Source organism: Coffea eugenioides, unplaced genomic scaffold (assembly GCF_003713205.1).
Source record: "Coffea eugenioides isolate CCC68of unplaced genomic scaffold, Ceug_1.0 ScVebR1_2427;HRSCAF=3452, whole genome shotgun sequence".
NCBI classification, from domain to species: domain Eukaryota; kingdom Viridiplantae; phylum Streptophyta; class Magnoliopsida; order Gentianales; family Rubiaceae; genus Coffea; species Coffea eugenioides.
Window position 1 is genome coordinate 1 of NW_020862913.1, and position 26,499 is coordinate 26,499.

Below are 26,499 nucleotides of genomic sequence, written 5' to 3' on the forward strand. Positions count from 1 at the left end.
TCTTTTTCTTCTACCACTTGCTACTTATTGTAAAGTCGCTAGTATTATCACCTTTCTTTCTGTTCTCCATAAGAAATGTATGCCTGGAATGTATGCCCAAAATTTTTTTTGTGAAAGAACCTGCTCTAACATATATTATTATGCAACTTAGCATGTCTCACCAAATCATTACAATGAGAAGTTGCTTCTAAACCATCCAAGCCATCAATAGTTGTCAGTAATAACATTTGTAAAGAGTGGAAAGCTTGTTAAAAACAAGAAGAGAACAGAAATATGAGAAGTGAGTTTGGCATCAACTTCCGGCCAAGAGCAAGTCAATTTCGAGAATGCTTCCCTGAGAAATCCTCTCGCAGTCATGTGCATTATGAAGACTGACTCCTGTTAGAGATGAGTTGGAGCATGCTGGTCTTACTGGGCAAAGAAAAGACTGCCGGGTCTGGCTATAGAAGTTTCAGTAGAGTGCCATGACAATGAGTTTACTTAGTTGTTGGCAGGATAGAGAGCCGTGGAAGAATTCGTGTTAAGAGCAAATAAAACTAGATGCATTATTAATTATGATGGGAGGAGCTTAAAGAGCATAAGGGAAGGCAAAGAAGGTGACAGATATCTTTTTTAACGCAAGAATGTTCGGGTTTGTGTATTGTAGTATCTAAGGTATGAATCGCGACGTGAGAATCGACCTGCAGATTGAACTCTATAATTGAGTAAATAAACCAGGTTCAACTTGTGCCACCTGATGCTATAGTGGCCCCACTTGTAGTCGTCATGGCCAATGGCAAAAGTGCAGGCATAGTTATTTAGTATTATTGATATCCAAATATTTCACAATGATTTGGCTGATGTATCGCTATAAAACCAATCATTCTTTGGATTGGTCACACGAGAATATTTGAGGTTCTAAGGTATGAATCGCGACGTGAGAATCGACCTGCAGATTGAACTCTATAATTGAGTAAATAAACCAGGTTCAACTTGTGCCACCTGATGCTATAGTGGCCCCACTTGTAGTCGTCATGGCCAATGGCAAAAGTGCAGGCATAGTTATTTAGTATTATTGATATCCAAATATTTCACAATGATTTGGCTGATGTATCGCTATAAAACCAATCATTCTTTGGATTGGTCACACGAGAATATTTGAGGTTCTCTAGACACTGATTGTGAATGGAGCCTGTTTCATAATTTGAAATGTTGCCCTACTTGCACTAAAGTACCATTTACAAGATTATGGCTGCTGAAATAGGCGTGGTTGTTGAGTATATAGAATATTATCTATATTTTAAAGGCTATAGTAAGTTGTATCAGTGGAGAATAAAGTAAATTGCATGGATGTAGAATAAAGCAAAAGATTGCAAATAAATGTGCTATGTAATTAGCTACTTTGGTTACTATTCATCGAAGATGCTTGGGTGCTGGATATTACTCAGATGGAATAGGCCATTAAAATGCTATTGCTTGCTTTCTATTGTTTTAATAGCAGTGGTTTTGCTTTAATATTCAAGCAACTGTAGACTGCAAGTAACTGGGCAAGCAAATAAAATTTGAAAATGAGAGCTTGGGTGTTTTAGAATGATATAGATTCAGTATGGTACAGGAAGAACTCTAAACCTAAAAATGCTAATCATGCATTTGCTTATTGGATCATAAAAAGAAGTTGACTTGAAGGCCAACTGGCCAAGTCAGTGTCATTTAGTTTCTGGTTTTTTTTTTAGTGCTTTTTGGTTCTTGTAGTTGCTTCTTGCTTATTTTCATGGCTGTTATATTTAATAGCCAAACTTTTCATGCATGTTTGTCAAGGGTGATGTGGTCAGTTGATATTGATAGCTGATTGGTGGTTATGAGCAATAATTCTGGAATGTTGCCTCCCTTCTAAATAGCATGTGGCGGCTGGAAGGACAAGCTTTCTTGTCAGGAGATTAACACAAATATGATTTCATCAGTCAAACATTTCTTGGGTGGTTTGTAGTGGATAAAGTTTTTATTATTTCTTGACTTGATATGATTTACTTTTTTGGACTTTTGAGTGTTGATTGATTAAATGGCCATTGATTGGTTTGGAAGGTTTTCCAGCTTGTGTTGTTATTGATATTATATAAACTTTGTATGCCTTTCCTGCAGCTTTTGCTCTATCATGGAGATGCAGATGGCAAGGGAGTTCTCTCAGATGAGCATGTAATGGCCTCTGCAAAGTGTCAGGTATGTTCTTTTTGGGTGCCTTGGAAGTTATGCTTGTAAAGCGTTGTCTATCTTGCACTCATGATGATTTGGGTTGTATCAATTATGGCATAGGCATTAGCCGAACTCCTCCCCATTCTACAGCATGAAGGGCATCGTGTTCTTATTTTTAGCCAATGGACGTCGATGCTTGATATTTTGGAGTGGACCTTGGATGTTATTGGGGTCACGTACAGGCGTCTTGATGGAAGGTACTGACACCAGCATTCTTCCTGCTATAATTTTGTCCAATTTAGCAAGTTTGTGATAATTTGGCTTGAAAGGAATGTCCCTAGAAATTTGTGCGGTTGGGCTGGTTTCTATTACTCCCTCTGTCCAATTAGAAGTGTCATACTTTACTTTTCAGTCCGTCCCAAAATTAATGTCACTTACCAATAATGGCAATAAAAACTTTCACTGATTTCCATTGATGCCCTTAAATCTTACAGCAAGATTCTTATATCTTAGTGGGCCCCAAATTTCACCTATGAAATAGAGAATTTCCATTTGAGGGTGTGTGTGTGTCACGTTCGAACTAGCAGGATTCGTGCATTGCACTTTCTCCAAAAGAGCTTGAAAACATATCATAGGTATGGATCCCTCAATCTTATCACCACTCTATCCTACCTTGAATGGAGCAACACGTCAGGCTGCATACTAATTCAAGCAGGGCATTCTTGGAACATAACCCGTAACCTTTTGAAATCTGAGCACTGTTGAAAAAATGTGGGATTCCCAAAACACGACCAATTGATCGGGATGGAGGGAGTAATACGCATACTGTAGAGACTAGGCTTACATATGTCATGCACTTTATGCAAGGCTGTTGCAAATATATGTTTTCAAATGTTAATGCGGTGGGTGTTATTACTTTTAATACTTTTCTTCTGTCAGGAATTGACTCAATAATCATGTTTATGCTTATATACTCTGCAGCACTCAGGTGACAGAAAGGCAAACAATAGTTGATACCTTCAATAAGGACTCTTCTATATTTGTGTGCTTGCTTTCAACACGAGCAGGCGGACAGGGTTTAAACTTGACTGGAGCTGACACTGTCATAATACATGACATGGATTTTAATCCACAGATAGATCGACAAGCTGAAGATCGTTGTCATCGCATTGGACAAACAAAACCGGTTACAGTATATAGGTGATCCTCCATGTCCTAAGCTGCTGCTACTCATTGTTGAGCTTATTCAAAGTACCTTTTGTATTTGTTTGACGTTACCCATTAACATTATATTCTTTGATATCTTTTTAAGGTTAGTGACAAAGGATACTGTTGATGAAAATGTGTTTGAGATTGCAAATCGGAAGTTAACGCTAGATGCTGCCGTATTACAGTCTGGGGTAGAAGTTGAGGATGAAGGTATGGTGCCCGATAAGACAATGGGAGAGATTTTATCATCCCTGTTGCTTGGCTAAAATCACAATCTGGTATTAGGACTCAAGTACAGTTTCTCCCTTATCCTCCTCTCCGCCTCGTATTTTCCCTTTTTTGTGGTGACTTTCTAACTTGTCCTGAGAGGTTAGGAAGGGATTGCAAGTTGAGAAAGAACATTGTACGGAGACTTGCATAAGCTGCATTGTTGTAACTTATAGCAGCAAAATTTTGTTTATAGTAATAGATGATGCATATGGCAGGCAGGCTCCATCCATCTTTCCTTTGGTGAGTAAAAATCGAAAAATGGGTACACAGTGAAAATGTGGATTTAACCGGTTTTGCAGTTACTTTTCTCTCGCATTTTCTTTGTTTCCATAAATGCTAATTCTTGATTTTTTGAGTCCCAAGATTCGGGAATGATCAAGAAGTACAAGCTGGTAATGTCTCATATTGTTTTGTGCTATTCTGTGTACCTAAAAGGTTTACTTGAAATCAACACAAAAAAAAAAAGATTAAATGCACTAAACCCCTTGGATTTACCCCCAGTTGCACTTTATCATCTGAAATTATTAAATAGGCACTGTGCCACTCTATTTGATGTTTTAGTCTTTAGGACAATTTAACCTTTTCTCCTTGTTTATACGTCTGCTTGTTTTTCTTGTCTGCTACTTTCTTTCCCTTGAAATCATCGATACAGTAAAGGGGCTGTAGAAACCTACTAATTACACTTGAAGCACCTCTCCCTCCATTTGCAGTTGCACTTAACAGGTCCTTTTTTTTTGGTAAATTAAAAAAAAAATTACGCTTGAAGCAGCCCTCTCTCCATTTCCAAGTTGCACTTAGCAAGGACTCCATCATTAGCCATTCAAACTTGCACCCGCGCGAGGCCATAAAACTAGTTTAACTTAATTACCCTCGCCAGAGGTGCGTTTAACTCTTCTTCAGGCAAGTTGTACCAAGAGCTCTTAAGCCTTTTCTTTGTTTCTTCTCTAATTTTTTTGGTTGTTTCGTTTTTTTTTCCCCCGTCTTTGTATCGGATAAAACCCTTAAAAAAATGTTTCTTCTTTCACGTTCCCTCTCATCATTAAAAGGACCTGATTTTTCGATTTCAAATTTCGTTCTTTTCTCCACATCTGCATCATCAGTAGAAAAACTTATGTGACGCTTTTGCAGAAAAACGAACCTAACGTCAAAAAATCCCTCGACAAAGGTGAAATCAAACTGAAGCATACATAAATGAAGTTCTGCAGAGATGCTCAGTTGATAAACCCCAAATGGGTCTTAGATTCTTTATCTGGGCTGGCCTTCAACCCAAATATAGGCACTCTGCATATACGTATGCCCAAGCTTGCAAATTACTGGAAATTAAGCAAAACCCACAAATTATTAATGATGTTATTGATGCCTATAGGGTGGAAAATTGTACTGTTAGTGTTAAGATGTTTAAGAAGTTGTTGTGTTTGTGTAGAGAGGCTAAAGATGCAAACTTGGGGTTGTGGGTATTGAGGAAAATGAAGGAATTTAATTGAAGGCCTGACACGACTACATATAATGTTGTTGTTGCTATGTTTTGTGCAAAGGGGGAAGTTGGTGAGGCAATGAAATTGATGGGAGAGATGGGTTTGATTGATCTTTATCCAGATATGGTCGTATACGTTACGGTACTTAAGGGTTTATCTGATATTGGTAGGGTGGAAGATGCATTTCGGCTTGTTAAGGCGATGAAAGTGCATGGTTGTGTGCCCAATGCAGTTGTCTATTCGGCACTGCTTGATGGGATTTGTAGGTTTGGGAGTTTGGAGAGGGCAATGGAGTTGTTGAGGGAAATGGAAAAAGGAAGTGGGGATTCTAAGCCGAGTTTGGTTACTTATACAGCTGTGATTCAGGGATTTTGCAAAAAGGGTCAGTCTATTGATGCATTGGGGATTTTAGATCAAATGAGTGTTTTTGGATGTAAGCCTAATAGAACCACAATGAGTGTTGTGATCAAGGGGCTTTGTAGGGGCGTGTAGAGGAGGCTTATAAGGTTATTGATAAAGTTGCTGGAGAGAGTGCATTGTATGATGAATGCTATAGTTCTCTTGCATTGTCGCTCTGGCAGATTGGAAAAGTTGAGGAGGCAGAGACGGTTTTCAGGAAGATTTTGGTTCCAGGACTAAGGCCTGATGGTGCAGCTTCAAGTACCATTTTGAGGCAGCTTTGTTTGCTAGGGCGGTGGCTTGATGCATTCTGCTTGTGTGAAGGGATTGAGAAGTCTGGAAATGTAATCATTGATACTGACATGCATTCGATTCTTTTGGTTGGACTTTGTCAAGAAACATATTTGGTTGAAGCTGCCAAACTTGCCAAGCTAATGGTGGAGAGAGGTGTCCAGCTACAAGCTCTTTATGTAGAAGCTGAGGTTAAACATCTTAGGAATTCTGATGAAGGGTTGGTTTCCCAGATCTCTAGGATCAGTAGTTGATAAAGAACATGCACTTTTTCCATCTGTGTACTCCAAAAGGTGCTAAAGTTTACTCCCATTGCAGAAATTTGAATAAAAAATTGGCTGGCTGTGGAATATTGCAGCTGATTTGTAGCTTGGCATTTGAACTTGACAGCATTATGTTCAGATGCTATATACATTACCATGGAGAGATGGTCAATTTATTTTTCCTTTTGCATTTTAATTGGCTTTGTTTAGTACCAAGTGAGAGTAATGAGACTTCATGTACGGCATGCAAATTGTTGGCGATCAGGAGGCAGATAGCGTGGAAGGGGAAGGACCTGTCTCTGGAAAATTCTGCTATCAAGGACCAATAAAATTTGAACGGGCTGACCATGAAGTGCTTATATTTGAGGCTATCATAGTCTTGTTGCAGTTATTTGAAGACAACCCTCATTGCATCAGTTTTAGATGGTGAGACTTTTATCTACTGGATCTGTTACTCTTCTTGTTTTCCAATTTTTTACTCAGCTTTAAGTTTTTGAAATAGGTGTCTTGTGAATTCTCTTTTATTCTTTTTTGTTGCAATCCGTGTCAGATGAGCAGTATTTTTTTTGGTAGTCTTGTTCTCTCTAAAATCGTTGCTGGAAAGTTGATGACAGGAAATCTGTGACAAGGAGCACATTTATTATACTGCTGCCAAGTTAAAACATTGTTGTTGTAAATTGATTTAATCTTTTGATAGATCATATTACTATCATAATCTGTGACAGTTTTTCCGTAGGATCTGGAAAATGAAAGAATGTGGGAAGGCTTATGTCAAGGGACTGTTTTGCTGACACCTAGGATTAGCTGCAATGGGCCTTTTCAGGATCATAGATCCTGGGTTCATACATGCTGAACTAGTAATCTTCTGTAAATTCGTTAAAGGCTTTCAAAATCAAATTAGAAATTGTCTAGGATTATCTTTGAGCTAAAATAGATGTACATATGCATGACTGCACAAAAGTCATTTGGACATTCTAATTACCCCTACTATAGGTAGCTTTATCTATCCAACATGGAATTACATGTTTATATCTAATCATCTGATATGATAAGTCTTGATAATCAAGGGATAAAATTGATCAACAGTCTGCTTTTAAGTCATCCTGCATACAAATGATCTCCAGTATTTGGGGGTCTATTCTTAATTTTTCAACTATAGTTTATCACCAAGTTCTTAGCTCGTTTTTCACTTGTGGGGATTCATATGCCAGTGTCATGCATGCTTAAATCTAAATGGTAAATATGCTTTATGTTTTCAATAATTGTTGTGATATTTTGACTGGCAGGATTGTTGCTTTTGGTTTTCAAATTGCTTTCTGGGATCACTGAACAAAATCTGGAGCTGTAAGAATGTCGGACAAGTTTTAGCATCTTTCTTTTTGTGATACACTGGGTAAGTTTGGACATATTTGCTGATTTGGTTTTATGGGAGTCCCCCAGACTTGTTAAACCATTCAATTTTCCTTTCTGGATATAGTGGGTAACTTTGGACCACCTGGCCGATTTTGTTCTAGAAGTGATTTAGAAGAGTACCCCTACCCCCCAGCCTAGGCTTTTTTTGGATAAGCATTGTTTTCAGGGAAACATAAGAAAAAGCAAGTTAATGTATTTTGTTCCAGATTCCAATGTAAGTACTCGATATGTTTGCCACAACAAGGGGGGAAGTAGAAAGGGAAATTGCACATTTGCAACCTCCAGCTTGCTGCAATACTTTTCCAGTCTCAGACTTTTCAGTAAGTGATTACTATTGGTAGAAGTCTGTTCAAATAGATGATCTGAACGCTATGGACAAATAATGCTCATTGTCACCAAATGCTTTCTAACTTTTCGTCAGTCTTGATTATTGTGGTTAGTACATCAGCCTGTCATTTTGAAGTTTGGGAACTAAGCACTTTGAGCATTTTGAGTCCAGTCAGACTTTTGGTAAATTACATCTTGGTGTTCCTTAGAAATTGTGCTCTAAGATGTTGTATATCTGACACTACAATTTCTTGCTTCTCCTTGTTGCTGTACTGGTTGACTTGCTATCTGTTGATTAGTTGAAGTGGACTAAAATGTTTTGCTATTTCCAGGTATAGAGATTCAGTTCCTTCTGGGGGACTGAAAATAGAGGGATTACTTATGAAGAGTTACTGTTTTCTTTGGTTGAAGACTGATGCAGTGCAACCACCTCTTGAACTAGCGAAAATCCCATAGCTGGACTTAGAGTTGTAGAAGCCTTTTGAAAGGTGAGTTTAGTAATTGACAATGCACGTTCAGCCAGTTGCAATGTCGATAACTTGATATGTCACTTTATAATGATATTGCGAGAGCATAGCAGTCAATATCTGGCATTTTAGCTGGAATCAGATTGATGACAAGAAGTCAACAAATAGTTCAGATTGATGACAAGACGTCAACAACTACTATAGTGAAATCATTCTTCTTATTATGTTTCCGGACAAGGTATCTGTTCATGTAGTTGGAACTGGAAACAGTATAATGTGATATAACAGCGCCCGGAGTTTTGCAGGAAATGGATTCTTCATGCTAGGATGTGGTATCGGACTGGGAAACTTTGCTGTGTAAACAAGGACAATCTGGGATTGGATAATTGTTGATCCAGTTATTCTGAACCACGTACAATGTTGTTAATAAATTGTAACTTATCATGGATAACTTATGGAACTTTGTAACTGTAAGGTGCAAATCATGTATGTTTACGATGAATAGTATTTGCTGAGTCTAGATTTACACTATGAGATTCCAACTCCATATGAAATGGATTTTGTAATTTTGTTTTCTATGTTTTGATCTTATCATTTGTGAAGATGAAAGAACAAGAAGCAAAATAGAAAGCTAATATGGAAGCAAAGGAGAAAAAGATATTGTGGTGTGGAATACGAAGAAGGTTTTAGTCGGAGCAGGGGCATGGGCTTTATTTTATCGAACTTCGCTGTATAATGTTGTTAGGAATAAAGTCCAGGCCGAATTTTGGCAGTGGGATTGGATTGATGAGGTATACTATATGCAAATTTTTGTAGAATTATTTTCTATCATTTTATTTATTACGTTTATAGCTTTGATTGTTTGTTTTGAATGTTGTCACCAGCTAGTCTCCAATGGGTATTTTAGCACTGGCAATTTGCATATCTAGGGGTTGAAATGTTTTTGCTGTTTATAATGTTTAAATGACCAAAAAATAGGGAATATTCAAGCATTGCATTGTTCTGGAAATTTGGGAAGTTTATTTTGAGGGATAACTAAACATGTATTTGAACTACGAGTGATAAAGCTGGTTCGGGACAAGTTTACAAAAAGCTGGTTAGATAGGAAATTCATGTTATTGGCGTATGCTGTTTTGTTAATAATCTGATCATCAACAGCTTGTCATGACTCTTAACGGTGCCGAATTGCTAGACTGGCCGTGGTCTCTGAGTTAAAGAGTATGATTTTTTTTTTCCTCAACCAAGCAATGATAGATATTAGTATCCTGTTAATTTGACATAGAATGGATGCTATACTGGGATGCCTTTTAATGAATGTTGTGAAAAGTATAATTTCTGTTTAGCAAACTGAAGTCCTTTTATTTTAGTTTGTCTTGTCAGCTGCAGTTCCATTCAGGTCTGATGTCAGTCAGCTAAAGGATCTTGGCGTTGGTGCAGTTTTCACTCTTAATGAGCCATACGAAACTCTGGTCCCAACATCTCTGTCTCAGGTATGTTCCTGTAGACTTCCTACATAGAGTCTGCATCTTGACTTTGTTTTCATTTCAATTAAATGGTAGTGAAGTAGAATCGTTCTTCCAAGCCGACGACCATTTTGTTTTGTTTGCTAGCTTGATTCTTGATGGATTCACACTAGTGTTTTTAGACTTCTGACATGTTCCGGAAGAATTTTACTCTCTGCACTTACTTTCATGCTGTTGCTGTTGTCCTCTTCTAGGCACTTGACTTTATGTTACTGAATTTAAAATAAGTGGCTATAGATTGGGTCACAGTTTTTAGTCGATATATTTTCAGTTCTAAGAATGAAACACTAGTTTGCTAAGCCTTTGAAAGCTGCTTCTACAGTTCTAAGGGTTTAAGTGCCTTTGTTTTTTACTTGTTTCTTCCCCCTCTTGTGTGTCTGTGTCAAGGAGTCTCAGCTTTGAAGTCTAGTTGAGTATTACTAGTTCTGTTGATTTTCTCGAGTGAATGGTGGTACTATTACTCGGGTGCATTATGCATCACTGCTTGCAGTATCCCTGTCCTCATGAGGTTTTGGTCTTTTGATGATTGTGTATTTTGCAGGCTCATGGAATTCACCATTTTGGTCTTTCTACATGAGATTACCTCTTTGCGCCATCACTCAATGACATTTGCTGAGCTGTAGATTTTGTTCATGGCGAGTGTTTTGTCATAATAGGATGCGTATTTGACCAAGTGTAAGCAAACTTCCCAAATTCTTTTAAGTGCATATTTCATTATTGGATTAATCAGATTATTGGTGTTGTTTCAACTGGGAAGACATACTTGCAATTTTATTCACGTCCTTAATCTTAATTACGGTGTTTCTGATAGTGTTTAATTAGCTCGCATTTATTCATTTCATGCCCAGGATATCTAATGGACCTTCTTCACCTTTGGTCCTCTATAGCAATTGGGTGTGGAGAAAGAATCACTGGACATGTGAAAAACAGAACAAACTTGTCAACCTTGTATTTAAAATGACTATTTTACACTAATTCTGTCCTTGTTATGAGACATGACTGACTGCTTTATACAACTCAAATATTGTCATCTAATCCTTCTTTTCTTGCTTTTAATTGGTGAAAATGCATCGTGTGGATAAAGCACTTGTGTCCATTGTAAGGCTGGTCAAGGTCACAGCACAACCATCGTTATTTGATAATGTGACTTTTCTGGTCACTGCTGATTACATATATTCTTACTTCTCTTCCCCATTATGCTTGGTATTTTGTATTTTAGGTTAAGTTTAAGCAGATGATGTGCCTGATGTTGCCTATAATTATGTGAAGTCAATACGGCCGACGGTACTCTTAACCTCCCAGTGGCAGGTTTGTCAAGATCATAATGGATTTACTTACAATCCAAATTGTGGACTAATCATGTAAATTACTCTAGTTAACTTTGTTTGCTGCTGATTGCAGGCTGTTCAGGAATTTCAGTATAGGCAGGTCAGGAATTCCTGTGCCTCAAGCCCCCTGACAAGTCTGGTTTTGACAAGCTCTAAGTTGTTTTCTGTCTGAGATCTTTTAGCATTTTATGATGGTTCTGTAGTTGTAATAACCAGAGCTGATCTGATCTTGATGGATATGATCCAAGCCAAGAGCCTACTGCTGTAAGAAATGAGATTTGGGTAGATGTGAGTTTCATCTATAGAGTTAAAGTGGCTGGTGAGATAGCTTTGACGAAACTTTCTTGATTGTGGCTTAGATGTGTCACGCTCGACAGAGAGTTTTAGATGAGGAATTGAGAGGAGAGAGCAGCTGCTTGCTTAAAGCAAAACCATTGGGAGACATTACTGTGGACATCCATGTCTACTCTTCATAGATTCATCAAACTTTGCACATATTTTTCAATCGTGTAGAAAATGTCTGTCTTTCTTTAGTGATCAGTTAAAGCAAAACCATTGGGAGACGTTAGGATTTGTCTTTCTTTGGTGGTTAGTAGTCAATTCGAATTTGAAACCTTTGGTTAATTAGGACAAGTGATCCCCAACTCATAATTGCACCTCACAAACTCTAAAACAGCAGGCAAATCCATATGGATTGTGAAATTAGTACCATATATTTCAAGGTTGCGGAAAAGAACTTTTGGTCTTTTGCTTCTCCAAGGATATGATAAACATGCATACGGGAACCTGCTGACCTGAAGTCCTGAGGGCACAAGAAGAATGGAATCAAGAGTAAAATGGGGCTCTATCCCTGGTATCACTACGATACCTAAGTTAGCTCCTAAGGCTCCTAAGATGTTAAGGAGTCCGGTAGTAAAGGAGGTGAGGATTTTTCTAGTTACCCGTCATAGGAAAGAAGAAAGATGAAGTTACTACTCATGGGGGTACGAGTCTCTATGTTGATCTCATAGGATACTGTAATTCGGCGCTACTTATTATCCTAGTGTGTCAGACTGAATCAAGTCACATCAATCTTGTCATTTTTATATGATCGCCTTGGATCCACCTCCGGTGATTCCTCTTAGGCTTGCTGCCTAGACTGTTCCGAGTGCTGAGCCGAGGTCAAGGTTATTGCCAAGATCGCAGCTCGGGTCCCACAATAAGTCTCAAAATTGCTTCTCGTACCTGATGCCTTTATTATTGGTAGAATGGTTGTATTATGCAAAGAATCATTTGTATCTCTGGTTCAAGTTAGTTCCAGGGACTTTGTACGACAAGATTTTGCTATACATATCTTGCTATTATCTTCTCTTCTATATATACCTGCTTTATCATTTATGTATCTACATTAAGATAAAACACCATGTGTAACCAAATCAACCTATAAAAATTCACATTGAAATGCGACCTCTTCGTATAAGGTTTTGTCTCGGTCTTTGGTTATACAGAGAAAGTTGGCCAACTGAAGTATCATAGTAAATAATGAATTTGTATAATAAATAATGAATCGGCCAACTAAAATGTCATAGCAAAACAATGAATCGTGGAACCCACTAGATTCATGTGTAACAATAGATAGGTCGACTAAAGTTTGGTTACATGTGTAATCAAAACAATGAAACAACGGTGTGACTTGACCGAAAACATAAAGACAACATTGAGCATCCACAGCAATGTATAATGGGGGGATAATTCCCCCCATTACACCGCTCCATGACATGGTCTCCCATTAGAGTCGTGTCATGGAGATTACACGCATAATACTGATGATGCGCGTCATGGAAGATGTGTGGGATTCAAATGGCATGACAACACCAGAAAACATCCAAATAGCCAAAATGAGACAGCATAATGGGAGACCGTATCATGGAAATTACACGCACAATACTGATGATGCGTGTCATGGAAGATGCTGTGGGACTCAAACGGCATGACAACACCAGCAAACGTCCAAATAGCCAAAATGAGACAGCATTTTACTTGGTCAATTTTTGAAACATTTTACAACGGTCATTTTTGGAACCAACCATTTTACAACGGCTATATTTTAGAAACGGATAATTTAATTTACTTCCTATAAATACACAAAGTAATTTTTTTATTTCACCTCACAATATTCTACTCCATTATCTCTCCTACTCCCTTATGTCGTGGAGTTAAATTCAGTAGATAGGGTATTATTAATTAATAATGGGGATTATTATGATATTTTCACATTTGAGGTGTCTCATCAATAATTTATTTTTAAAAATAACCATTTTTAAAATAATAAATTTATTTATTTATGGGTTATGAGTTGTGCATTATTAAAATAAAAGAAGGGAAAGAGTATAATAAAAGAGAAGATAGTGGAAAGCTGATGTGCCATGTGGACCCATATTATTATACTCTGTGAGTGTAATCCATTATGCATGAGTGTAATAAAAAGAGGAAATAGTGGAATGCTGATGTGGGATAGTGAAATGCTGATATGACATGTGGATTACACCCTGAAGGGTGTAAACCTTCAGGGTGTAATCCACTGTGGATGCTCTTAGAACCACAATTCATGAATTTCACATATTCACATAACAATCATATATTTAAGAAAACAATGAGTCTGGTGCCAGCGACCGTGAAAACAAAATCAAAAGTAATTGCAGTTCTTCATTAAAAGCTTGAAAACTACGAATTACTAAATCTAAATTATTTTCCAATAATCAACTATAACCTGCTCTGAAACCACTTGTTAGTGTTTGTTTATATTAACTCTTGGTAAAAACAATCACCTATTAACCCAGAATATTTTGGATTCATATTGATTGACTGATACTTGAATTTCTAGAGATTCATGATTTTTTGCGAACATTGTCTATTATATTATGACAAGAATTATCTCTTAGGCAAGATTGTCTATTTTGTCTCATGTTATCTCCTCCTTACTGATTATTTGTTACTCTTTTAAGCAACAATGAGGTGCTCATGTAACATTCAAAATAAACAGAAGGTAGCACAATATTGACTAACTAAGATTTAAACTTTTTTTAAAGAGAAAAAGAGGCTTAATAAGTGTCAAAGTAAACAGAAGGTAGCACAATATTGACTAAGATTTAAACTTTTTTTTAAAAGAGAAAAAGAGGCTTAATAAGTGATAAGATATTTGTTTCTATCTAATAAATGAATATTTAATGTATTGGCTTCTATCTAAAATAATTTTTGCTTGTTTTCATCTTAATAGAAACTTAAGCTGCCACCTTGGATCTGTTTGATAGCCTCTCCTTGCTGGTAATGCTTAGTAAGACGGAATCCTAAGAACTTCGAAGAGCCGTAGAATAACTTGATGATTACCGTAACGGAACATCTGTTGTAGTATATCAGAATTGTGCTAAAAAAAAATCTATATGCCATTGGGTAGACTTGATAGGTCGAAATTTTGTCATTTATTTTACATTTAATTCCCTCTTAATATCTTACCAAATGTGCGTTAATTAGTGGATTTTATTCACTTCTGGATTTTTATGTTAATCACAGGGAATTGGAACAAAGAATGATAAAAATGTGTAAATTCCTCGCTACATTTGCTGTTTGGCGTGGTCACGTCAACTTAGGGGTTAGTCTGTCCAGGCAACTCGAGAATAACGCGTGATATCCAACTGACAATTAAAACTACGTGGGACCCCGAATATTCCATTATTGTTTGATTTGAATTGACAAAAGTAGTTTAGCGAGAATAGGAAACTTACCAATTAGTAGATTCCTTTCTTTTTGGTTGTGGCTGATTAGTATAGGTAGAAGTCGACTGAGACTAGGACCCTTGTTTTTCTTCTGGACTTAACCTTTAGAAAAGCCAGCCGCAGGAGTTTTTGGAAAGAGGGAGGACGTTGGACGACTTGGCTTTTGTCTTCTTCTTTTCTTATTTCCATCGATTTCATCATCCCAAATAGAGGATGATGTATGCATTCAATAATTGTTCCTGCAATTTTGCGTGAAATTATTTCAATGGAGATGAACTAAATCTCTTTTTCTAATCAAGGAACAATGGAGGATTTGGTTCAATTTAAATTGTGAGATCGAACTAATATTTCTTTTTCCTATTATTTTTTGGTATTCGTATAATTCCTGTTTTATGTTCTTATGGTTGTTATATTATTCAATTATCCTGGACCCAGATTTTAGATTAATCCGATAACCTAAAACCAATTAGAATAATTAAATACGTAATTATTTAATCATTCTAAATTAGTGGTAACTAGCATGATTGGGTTCGTGTCAGGGAAATATACGGACTAATTTGAAACAATCCTCGTAGCATGTTGTTTGGTTAAAACAGGGTTTCTCTAATTCGTAAGGCAATTGGGAAATTGAACTCTACGGTCGTACCTAGAATTATTTCGCAATTAGGGTAATAACTAACGGTCGTACCTTGGCTATCAATAATTAAGGAGAAATTGACTGTCATCGCTTGTTTGGCAGTTATAACTTATTTATCAGTTTATAAGTAGAATTATTCTTGCATCGATAATCAATTAGGAGAACCATTTCCGAAATTGCTTTTTGGCTAGAGCTTGTCTAATATTATTTGAGTCTTTATAATTTGTCATTTAATTTTTATCTATTTGTTACATTCAAGTAGCATAGTTTATTGTCAGTTTTTATAAAACCCCCATATCTTGAACTCTAGAAGAAATTAATTTCACCCAGTTCTTGAGGATTGGACCCTGCTTACCAATAGACACAAAATTTGTATTTAATTTGAGCAGGAATTTATTATTGCACAGACTCGACACCTGTCAAGAGCCTAAGCTATAAGCACTAAATCCATATCCATCGCCACTAAGGCAGAAACCCAGAGCCTGATACAAACCTTAATGATTTTGGACGAAATAGGATACTTGGCATAAACATAGAAGTGGCATTGAGTTGTCATCGGAAAAGTATCACTCAACATCTCATGTGATGTTTACAATTTTTTGAATAAACTTTGAAAATTAACTAAACTTCTCGCCGCTGCAGGTTGAATCATTCCAATCCTCATTTGCTGTTACGTGCTTTGGCTTAATGACATTATCATGCGTATGTCTCAAAATCGATGCATTCTTGTTGACTTGAGAGGCTGCTCTAGGAAACATCTTCCTACTTAGCCGTGTAGGGTCGATCTTTTTCTCTTGTTTATGGTGATTTCTTGTTGATAGCAGTTGTTATTTGAATCACTTGATAGTGCTCTTATTTTTTCTACTTTGCTGCATTGGTGGCTTCAGATACTGTTACTACGTTTTGTCTATAGGTCTACAGTTTTTTAATGTTGCTCCAAATTTTACAAGATGGTTACACTAGTGCAACTTTAGGACAGTTTTGAGGTTTTGTTCTACATTTCAATAAAAAAGTTGTTACCCTAGAAAATCAGCTCCTGAATTTCGTATGCAATGTCATGAAACATGTAATACATCTGTATAGATGTTTGATTATGTTAGTGTTGTGTACTAGATACAGTTGTGCGGTTTAATAAACTTGGAAATGTATAATACATCTGTGTAGATGTTTGATTATGATAGTGTTTTAAGATATGAGATTTTCATTGAATGCTATGAGTTTCTATCTTGGCCTTTTGTGTATATTTTGACGAATTTACTCAGCATTTGTTGCATATTGGTGGTTATTTACTTCTTTTATAACTTACTTCTGTAAGCCCCGATGCAACCAAATACAACCAAAATACTCAACCAGACAAGTAATCAAGTAAATACAATGACAAAGAATATAAGTAATTTTAAAGCACAAAAATAGAGTAACAATAAAGTAAAAGAAATTCAAACCAATCAAACTCCCAAGCTTCTTCCAAACTTGGAGTTGAATCCACCAAATAGCTTCTTCAATTAATGGTAGTGCTAACCAACTTGTACAAGTGAAGGCTCACTCCTTCCTCACCCCAAACATACTTTGGTTGAGCAAAGGAATTTTACTACTCTCCAAGTAAACCCTCAACTAGCTACAATTGAAAGTTTACCCACTCAATTAAGAACTACTTTATACAAGTGAGGCAACCTTTATCAAGGTTTTATCACTCCAAGTGATAGGTTCACCTTCACCAAGGTTTTACTCCTCCTAGAGAGTAACCTTCACTTAAGCAACCTCACAACCCAACTTTCCCAACCCCTTATACAACCAACAAAGAATATTTCTACTCAAAGATCTCACTTGTAAGCTTGTATTTAGTGTTGGTAAAAAGTCTATGTCTTCTTGTGTTTTGGGGTATTTATAGAAGGTGAGAAATGGCTCCAAAAGGCTCTCCAACGGTCAAATATTAAATGCTGTCGAAACTAGCCGTTGGCCTGTCGGACGTCCGAACCATTTGCTCTGCGTCCGAACCATGCGTCTGAACCACCTATCGGACGTCCGAACCATTTGTTCTGCGTCCGAACCCTGTGTCCGATAGAAGTCAGAATGTTCAACTTTCATTCTTTTTGTGTCGGACGGCCGAAGCAATGAATGAGCGTCCGATCCTCTATCGAGCGTCCGATCCTCTACGTCCGAATCTTCATATTTCTTAACTTCTCTTTGATTCAAATCTTTTCGATTCTCTTTTGGATCAATGACCTGTTCTAACAAATTTCTCACATAAAAACATTAGTCTAAATCTACATTTTGGTTTGTTAATCATCAAAACCAAGGACTGATCAACCAAGGTCAACAATCTCCCCCTTTTTGATGATGACAAACAAAATGAAGATTTCTTTGATCAAATAAGTTCAAATAAAACTCCCCCTTAGAAAATGCCAACATACAAAGAAATTTCAATAAATCCTACTCCCCCTTTTGGCATCAATCAAAAAGCAAACTCCCCCTTTATTTTTCAAATCAAGACCATATTGAATGTCAAAACTTTCAAATGTACTTTCAACCATTTAGCACTTTTTGGATCAAATCTTCATGATGTACCTAAGTATGAGAAATTTCATTTGGTATTTTTTCTTTATAGGGTCCTTGGGAGTTAGTACAACATGATCTAGCAATCCACATGGATTTCATACATTTTCTCATATTTTTCTTTACATAACAATCATTTTGCATATGTCCAAATTGGCAACAAAAGTGACACATGATAGAAGTATTTTGCACATAAGTGGATTTAATGCAACTAATTTTCTTACTTCTTATCATAGCAAACTTATTTGTGCCTTGAAAAGATTTGCTTTCTTTTGTTTGAGAAAACTTTTATTTTTCATTTTGGAGAAACTCGTTCAAGTCATTAATTCTTTTCTTTAACAAATTTTGTTCCTCCAACATTTTTTCATAAAACTTTGTTTTCTCTTCCAACTTCCTTTTCAAATTATTTTTGCAATCAAAAACACCTTTTTGATTTTTTAAATCATCATTTTCCATTCTCAAACATTTGTTTTCTTGAAAAAGTTTGGAGTTTTCTTCCAACAAATCATTTATTTTTGTTTTCAAATCTTTATTTTTAGCATAAGATTCTCTCAAACTTTTATGCATTTTAATCATAAGAATTTGCACATCATCATCTTCATTATCTTCATCACTAGAAGAGTGATAAGAATTTACCTCATCTTCTCCAAAGGCCATTAGTGCCATTTGGGCCAACTCTTCTTTTTCTCTTTTTGAATTGCATTCATCCCATGTAATTTTGCAATCTCCTCTTGAACTTCTCTTGTTGAAGATCTTCTTGAAACTTTTGATGTGAGGAGTTATATCATTGTCCACTTCCATGTTTTCATTACCCATGAAGGATGGGTTATCCCCCACTTGAGATGCTTTAAAAGCTATGCCTCTCTTATACATTCTTGCATTTTCTTCCTCTTGCACTTTGAATTTCAGTTTTAATTCATAAGAGGTTAGGGAATTCACTAGAGATTCAATGGACATAGAATTTAAATCCTTTGCCTCTTCTATAGCATTTATTTTGTTTTCCCATTCTTTTGGCAAGGCATTCAAAATCTTTCTATTTTTCTCACCCAAAGAATATTCTTTTTCAAGCAATTTAAGATCTTGAATATTGTCACAAAATCTACTACACATTTTATCAACATTTTCAAGAGGATGCATTTTAAAAAATTCATATTGAGAAACAAGCAAAGATTTCTTTTGTTCTTTAATATCTTGGTTACCTTCATGAAATTCACACAATTTATCCCAAATATCTTTTACTGATTTACAACCTTTAATTCTACTAGATTCATTTACATCTAATGCATTGTACAATATATACATGGCCTTGGCATTCAAAGAAAGGTATCTCTTGTCTTTTTCATTCAATTCTTGTCTAGTCTTTAATCTACTCAAATTAGTGGTAGAGTCAACTATTCTAGCTTCATAAGGACCATCTTCTACCACATACCATAATTCAATATAAACGGATTGTAAGAAAATCATCATTCTTTGTTTCCACATGCTAAAATGAGAACCATTAAACATAGGTGGTCTATCAATAGATTGCCCTTCTAAAAAAGAAACATTTATGGTTGCCATGATCTTTACTCTAAGCGGTTAAGCTTAATCTCTTAAGAGACCAAGTTCTGATGCCAATTGTAAGCCCCGATGCAACCAAATACAACCAAAATACTCAACCAGACAAGTAATCAAGTAAATACAATGACAAAGAATATAAGCAATTTTAAAGCACAAAAATAGAGTAACAATAAAGTAAAAGAAATTCAAACCAATCAAACTCCCAAGCTTCTTCCAAACTTGGAGTTGAATCCACCAAATAGCTTCTTCAATTGATGGTAGTGCTAACCAACTTGTACAAGTGAAGGCTCACTCCTTCCTCACCCCAAACATACTTTGGTTGAGCAAAGGAATTTTACTACTCTCCAAGTAAACCCTCAACTAGCTACAATTGAAAGCTTACCCACTCAATTAAGAACTACTTTATACAAGTGAGGCAACCTTTATCAAGGTTTTACCACTCCAAGTGATAGGTTCACCTTCACCAAGGTTTTACTCCTCCTAGAGAGTAACCTTCACTTGAGCAACCTCACAACCCAACTTTCCCAACCCCTTATACAACCAACAAAGAATATTTCTACTCAAAGATCTCACTTGTAAGCTTGTATTTAGTGTTGGTAAAAAGTCTATGTCTTCTTGTGTTTTGGGGTATTTATAGAAGGTGAGAAATGGCTCCAAAAGGCTCTCCAACGGTCAAATATTAAATGCTGTCGAAACTAGCCGTTGGCCTGTCGGACGTCCGAACCATTTGCTCTGCGTCCGAACCATGCGTCCGAACCACCTATCGGACGTCCGAACCATTTGTTCTGCGTCCGAACCCTGCGTCCGATAGAAGTTAGAATGTTCAACTTTCATTCTTTTTGTGTCGGACAGCCGAAGCAATGAATGAGCGTCCGATCCTCTATCGAGCGTCCGATCCTCTACGTCCGAATTTCATATTTCTTAATTTCTCTTTGATTCAAATCTTTTCGATTCTCTTTTGGATCAATGACCTGTTCTAACAAATTTCTCACATAAAAACATTAGTCCAAATCTACATTTTGGTTTGTTAATCATCAAAACCAAGGACTGATCAACCAAGGTCAACAACTTCTTATACACATTTGGTTCTGGAATTCTCAACAAGTCTTTGCTAGTCCCTTGATAGAGCCTTTTTTTATGACGATTTTTTTTGTTGTCTACAATAATATTTTTTTATTTCATTGCAACAAATAATAAATTCCTCTTACATACGTCTAATTTTCCGAATAGAAGGCATTCCTAATCTATCCAGTCTAATTGCCCCGCGAACCAGCCTCGAGAACATATGAAAGCAGTCATAGACCTTGACCTGCTGCTCAGGATGAGATATGCCCACATTGGACAATAAATCAGCAACTTTATTAGCCTCCCTGAAGCAATGTGAGAATCGAGCAGGATCCTTGACTAACTGCCAAATCTACCGGACTTCTCTTCGGATCTGCCACGGGCATTGAATGCACCGCTGAGAACCCCAACTAAGACCAATGAGTCCGATTGCGCCCATAGATTACTAAAGCCCCGATGAACACACGTTTAAAGGCCAGTCAGAAGGGCCAACGTCTCCGCACGAAGACAAGTAGTTTTCCCAAAGAAAACTGAAAACGCAACCAGAGACAGCTCAGTTGAATCCCAAAGAACCCCACCGCCTCCACCCACTCCTGGATTACCTTTAGAACAACCATCCGTATTAAGCACCAGCCTCCCCATCTCCTTCACCTCCCAGCAAACAAGTTTAAAGTCAAAGACACTGGTAGTCAAATTTGACCAATCAAACAACTGACAGATTGTGTGCACCCCAAGCTTTTGTCTGAAATGGATCTCCACAATGGGTTTGATTTCCGAGAAGATGGATTGACAAATGACAGTAGACCGCATCTGTTCACCCTCAAACATTGTTTTATTTATAGCCTTCCAAATATGCCAACAGATAAAATTTGGAAGGATAAGGCAAATAAAACGCCGAGTCGTAGGCTCTTATGGCCGCAACCACCAGTCAACTATGCGAGCTCGCAGTGAAGAGCCTGAGGAGTTCAAACCGCACAAACCTACAAAATAAGACCAGACCTCCGTCGCTATGTGACCACTGGCAAACACATGCTCAATAGATTCCTCAGACGCACCTTGACAGCAAAAACATTTATGAGGCAAATGGAACCCAAGTCTACATAAAGTATCCGGCAGCGGCAGCCTTCCCATCAATAGCCGCAACATAAAGAATGACACTTTCAAAGGGAGCCGAGGATGCCAAACCTTAGAGAAAATAACCGACGTGTTACGGGCCTGTCGAACGTCCCGAAAAGCAGATGCTAATGTGAATGTTCCAAACGTCGATGGCAACCAAATGACTTCATCTGCACACCCCCCGTCAGGGACCGGGTGCTGTAAGATGGAGGGAACAATATCCCCTGGCAAGGTTCGAAACAAAAGATTTGCGTCCCAGTGCCCATTGGTAATAAAATTACAAAACGAGAGAGACGGATCAACTGGTGCTCTAAGAAATAAAGCGCCACTGCCTAGCCAGTTGTTGTACCAGAAGTGACATGACCCGTCATTGACTAACCATGCCATAGAAAGTTCCACGTGTCGGCTCACGTTCAACATATGCCTCCAGACTGTCGAAACCGTCAATCTCATTTCTGCTTGACAAGGGTGGATCAATCTGCAATACTTAGCATGCATGAAAGCAGCCCACAGTGACGTTTCCGTTCGGAAACTCCACCATAGTTTACACGAGAAGGCTGTGTAGACGTCCCTTAACCTCCAAAACCCCACTTCACCCTCCTTAACCGGGTAGCACAGTTGAGTCCACCGTATCCAGTGAAACTTCGACTCTTCGGGCGTTGACCCCCACAGAAAATTCAAACAAACCTGCTCTATAGTGTTAAACACCGAGCTAGGGATCACAGCAGCGGACAACAAATGTACTGGCATAGACGACAACACATGCTTGATTAAAATCATCTTGCTCCCCGCAGACAAAAACTTTGATTTCCATGACAAGACCCGTCCAAGAATAGACTGACACACTTCACCATAATATGAAGATTTACACCTCCCGAAGTAAAGCGGAAACCCTAGATAACGGGTAGGGAAAGGCTGCCAAGTAAATCTCGTGACATGTTCAATCACCCTTCTTCTAGCCGGGGACAATGACGGGTGAACCAAGTAGCCACTTTTTTGAGCACTTATCAGCTGGCCCGAGCACAGTTGATACATCTCCAACACCTGCATAATGTCCTTCAGAGAGGAGGAGGACCCATTCGCAAATATAAGCACACCATTCGCGAACGCCAAATGAGTTATAGAGGGGCAGCCATATGGGACTTTAAACCCCAAGAAACCAGATTGCACCATGAGGGCGTTTAAGCCTCTCGACAAGACCTCGGCCCCTATAATAAATAATGCCGGCGACAATGGGTCACCCTGACGTAACCCTCTCATAGATTTAAAAAATCCATGCGAAGACCCATAGATAATTACCGAGAACCAAACATTAGACAATAACCGCCATACCAGATCTATGAAACGCTCCCCGAAGCCAAACCTCCGCAAGACACCAATAATATGCAACCAAGATACCCTGTCATAAACCTTGGACATGCCTAACTTCAAAATAACATTGCCACCCCTAGCTTTTTTTCCAATACCCGACACCACTTCCTGAGCTAGGAGGTAATTCTCCGATATATTGCGGCGCTTAACAAACCCTGACTGCTGGGGGGAAATAATCCTTGGCAAGACACCAGCCACTCTATCAGCCAAGATTCTGGATAACAATTTGTTAAAGAAGTTACATAGGCTAATCGGTCTAAATTGAGAGAGATCCTGTGGATTCGAGACCTTAGGAAGCAGCATGATCGAGGTAGATGTGATGAAGCGAGAAAGTTTTGCCCCACAGAAAAAGCTGAGTACCGCATTATAAACATCTTGAGCAATAACCTCCCATGTAGGGATGGCAATGGGGGCTAATGGGGAGGGGGTTGGGGCGGGGACGGAGGGAATTTTTTTCCCCCCGCTTAGAAACGATGCCCCCGCCCCGCCACCCACTTTAAAAAAATAAATATATAAATATATATGTATATAATTATATATAATATATAATTTAAATTAGTTACAAACTTATGATAATGATATTATTAGTTATATGTATTATATAATGTCTATTAGTATATATAATATAATTGATATTATTAATTATACTAATAATTATATATGTGTACTAATACAAATTATTAATTGGTTATACTAAATTTACTAATACATTTATACTAAATCCCTAATTACACTTAATACAATAACATTTTTTTCTTAAAAAAACCACAAGCACAATAATGAATTAGTGATTGTATTTGTGCCAAAAGTGAAAACTTGACTACTTTAGTTATATTTATTTCTTCATGTTGGATTGTATTCAAATAATTTTTATTTGATTATTTTTATAAGTTTCAATTGTAAAATTACAATGAATAATAATTTGATGATGTGTTTATATTTTAGTACTTGATTATTTGCTAAAATTTAACCATAATAAAATTATATAACAATTTTTTATTAGCCCCGTAGGGACACCCGCGGGCAGGGCGGGGCGGGGCGGGGGACGGGGGATGGGGCGGGAACGGGGGGAGTTTGTAGGCAGCGGGGCGGGGGATGGGGGAGGGGTCCCCCGCCCCATTGCCATCCCTACTCCCATGCAAAGGTGTAAAATTTACTCGTGAATCGATCGGGGCCAGCTGCACTGTCCCCATCCATTGCCCTTACCACTTGATGAACCTCCTCTATAGAAGGAACCGCCTCAAACATGCGATTGTCCTCCCCTGTAATCAAGGGTGGAATGAGGTGCAACATATCGAAAGCAGACTCCAACGGTCCAGCAAAAAGATCAGAAAAGTACGTTATTGCCTCACTTGCTATCTCAGCATCCGTATCCACCCAATCTGAGCACTCCAATTGATTGCATCTCAATAATATTGGTAATTATAATTAAAAATTGCCCATTAAAAACTATTTCCTATCCTTGGACTTCATCTCCAATTATTATATGTATCAAAATTTCTTAATCGAAGCATGAAAATGTTCTCATTAGCCATTATTATTAATGTCAAAATATAGATACTCTCTGGAAAAAAGAGAAAGATACAAGGGGAAAAGAGCCCTTATTCATTTGTTTATCTTCATACAAATAGCATGAGCAAATTTCACAATTATGCACTTTTTACTGATACGAAAAAATAAAAAAAAAAAAAGCAAAATAGAAAACCCAATTATTTCAATCAAATGAATTTTCACTGACAACTAAATAACCAATCTAAAATGATTGAGTAATGTGAATCATCTGCATTCTTTATTAACAACAAAAACACTTAAATAAAATGCAAATAGTCCAAATTCAATGAATATTACGCTTTACTTTATCTCATTCAAATTCCTATAAAAATTGAAAAGTTGAACAACTAAAAATACATAAAAGAAAGCACTTAAATATTCATGTAGCTAACAAGCATGCAAACAATTAGTTTTAATTGAAATGACAATTCATGTAACCTAAATCCAAGCAAACAACAAAATATTTTCTTATAGTTAACCTATTATCAACTAACTGATTTTGATATCATAATTAGAGTTTTTCGTCTAAGACAAAAAGGAAAGAACATCTATGGATTAATTTAAATGTATCCATATTGAACATGCCATTTATCAAATTAGTAGGAAAAAGGAATAGTTGTTGTTTGTGCTTTATGTTGCATTGTCTTCAAACAAAATTATAAAAACAATAGAAGAAAAACGAAAAAGAGAATATCCAACCACCTCTGTCAATGAAATCTTAATTGATGACAATGAACATTCACACATAAATAATTAAATATGATGGATTAAAAATTTCCTTGTGAATTAAACAATTACATAGAGTTCGTATACAATAAGTATGTCCGTAAACAATTTATAACTGGTGCCAAAAAATTAAAAAAAAAATAGTGCAGCTCACTTCATACTGAAGAACTTCATCAAAAGCTAACTCATTCAACTAATATAACATGATAAATAATAATTGTCTACCGTACAAAGAATTAGGTTTTATACAAAATGAAAATTATAGAAAACTTGAATCTAATGAAAAAAAAAAAGAAATATCATTCATGTACTTTATTCTTAAATAATCAACCGATTGTAATTTTACAATTAAATAATTAGTATTCATAAGTATTGATATTACAAATGCTAATTAGGAAGTGTTTAATAACTTAACCAAATCTTAGTTTTTTAATTATTAAAATCTGATAATTTAACTAGAAAGTCCATCATAGATTTTTTTAATTCTAAAAAGACATCTGAACCCTAACTGATAAATGAGCTTGACTGTGCAAAAAAGTGCAATTTTATAACTTAAGGGTAATCACAATACATTTGGTAAAACATGATACTATTAACAATTGTTATAAAGTGCAATCCAAATTTAATCAATAAAAGCTCAAAAAAATTTCTAGTAGCTTTAAGTCAAAGAGTTCAAATTAGAATAATGTTTGTAGCCAAATTTGATTAAAAAAAATTAAATTATACTATGAGGTAGATAACCAAAACTTCACAACAAATTTTAGTAACTACAAAAATATTATATTTGGATTATTATATTCACGTAATTATATTATGAGGTAGATAATCAAAACTTCACAACAAGTTTCAATAGCTACAAAAATATTATATTTGGATTATTATACTCACGTGTAAAGCACATGCTATATTTACTAGTAACATTAATGGGACAAAGATGATCTAAGGAAGAAGGCAAATTAACAACTAAGTTGACCAATAATGATGGGAAAATAAGATTAAAATTGAAATTTAGATTGGTAAGACAAAATATTAAA

General features: G+C 36.7%; 1 protein-coding gene and 2 pseudogenes across 1 annotated transcript; all 3 read left to right on the plus strand.

Moving 5' to 3' along the window:
- The first annotated feature begins 2,103 nt into the window (after positions 1-2,103).
- LOC113756619 (protein CHROMATIN REMODELING 19-like) lies at positions 2,104-3,950 on the plus strand. The gene is made up of 4 exons (XM_027300251.1): positions 2,104-2,196; positions 2,290-2,426; positions 3,151-3,369; positions 3,482-3,950. The coding sequence occupies exons 1-4, from the start codon at positions 2,104-2,106 to the stop codon at positions 3,642-3,644; spliced, it is 612 nt and encodes a 203-aa protein (XP_027156052.1). The 3' UTR covers positions 3,645-3,950.
- Positions 3,907-8,788, plus strand: LOC113756617 (annotated as a pseudogene).
- LOC113756618 lies at positions 6,321-10,945 on the plus strand (annotated as a pseudogene).
- The last annotated feature ends 15,554 nt before the right edge of the window (positions 10,946-26,499 follow it).

What these genes read in the sequence shown, in the direction of transcription:
- LOC113756619 (XM_027300251.1), top strand. Translation starts at nt 2,104, where the DNA reads ATGCCTTTCCTGCAGCTTTTGCTCTATCATGGAGATGCAGATGGCAAG. An exon ending in TGGCCTCTGCAAAGTGTCAG is followed by an intron (nt 2,197 to 2,289) that starts GTATGTTCTTTT and finishes ATTATGGCATAG; the next exon opens with GCATTAGCCGAACTCCTCCC. An exon ending in AAACCGGTTACAGTATATAG is followed by an intron (nt 3,370 to 3,481) that starts GTGATCCTCCAT and finishes TATCTTTTTAAG; the next exon opens with GTTAGTGACAAAGGATACTG.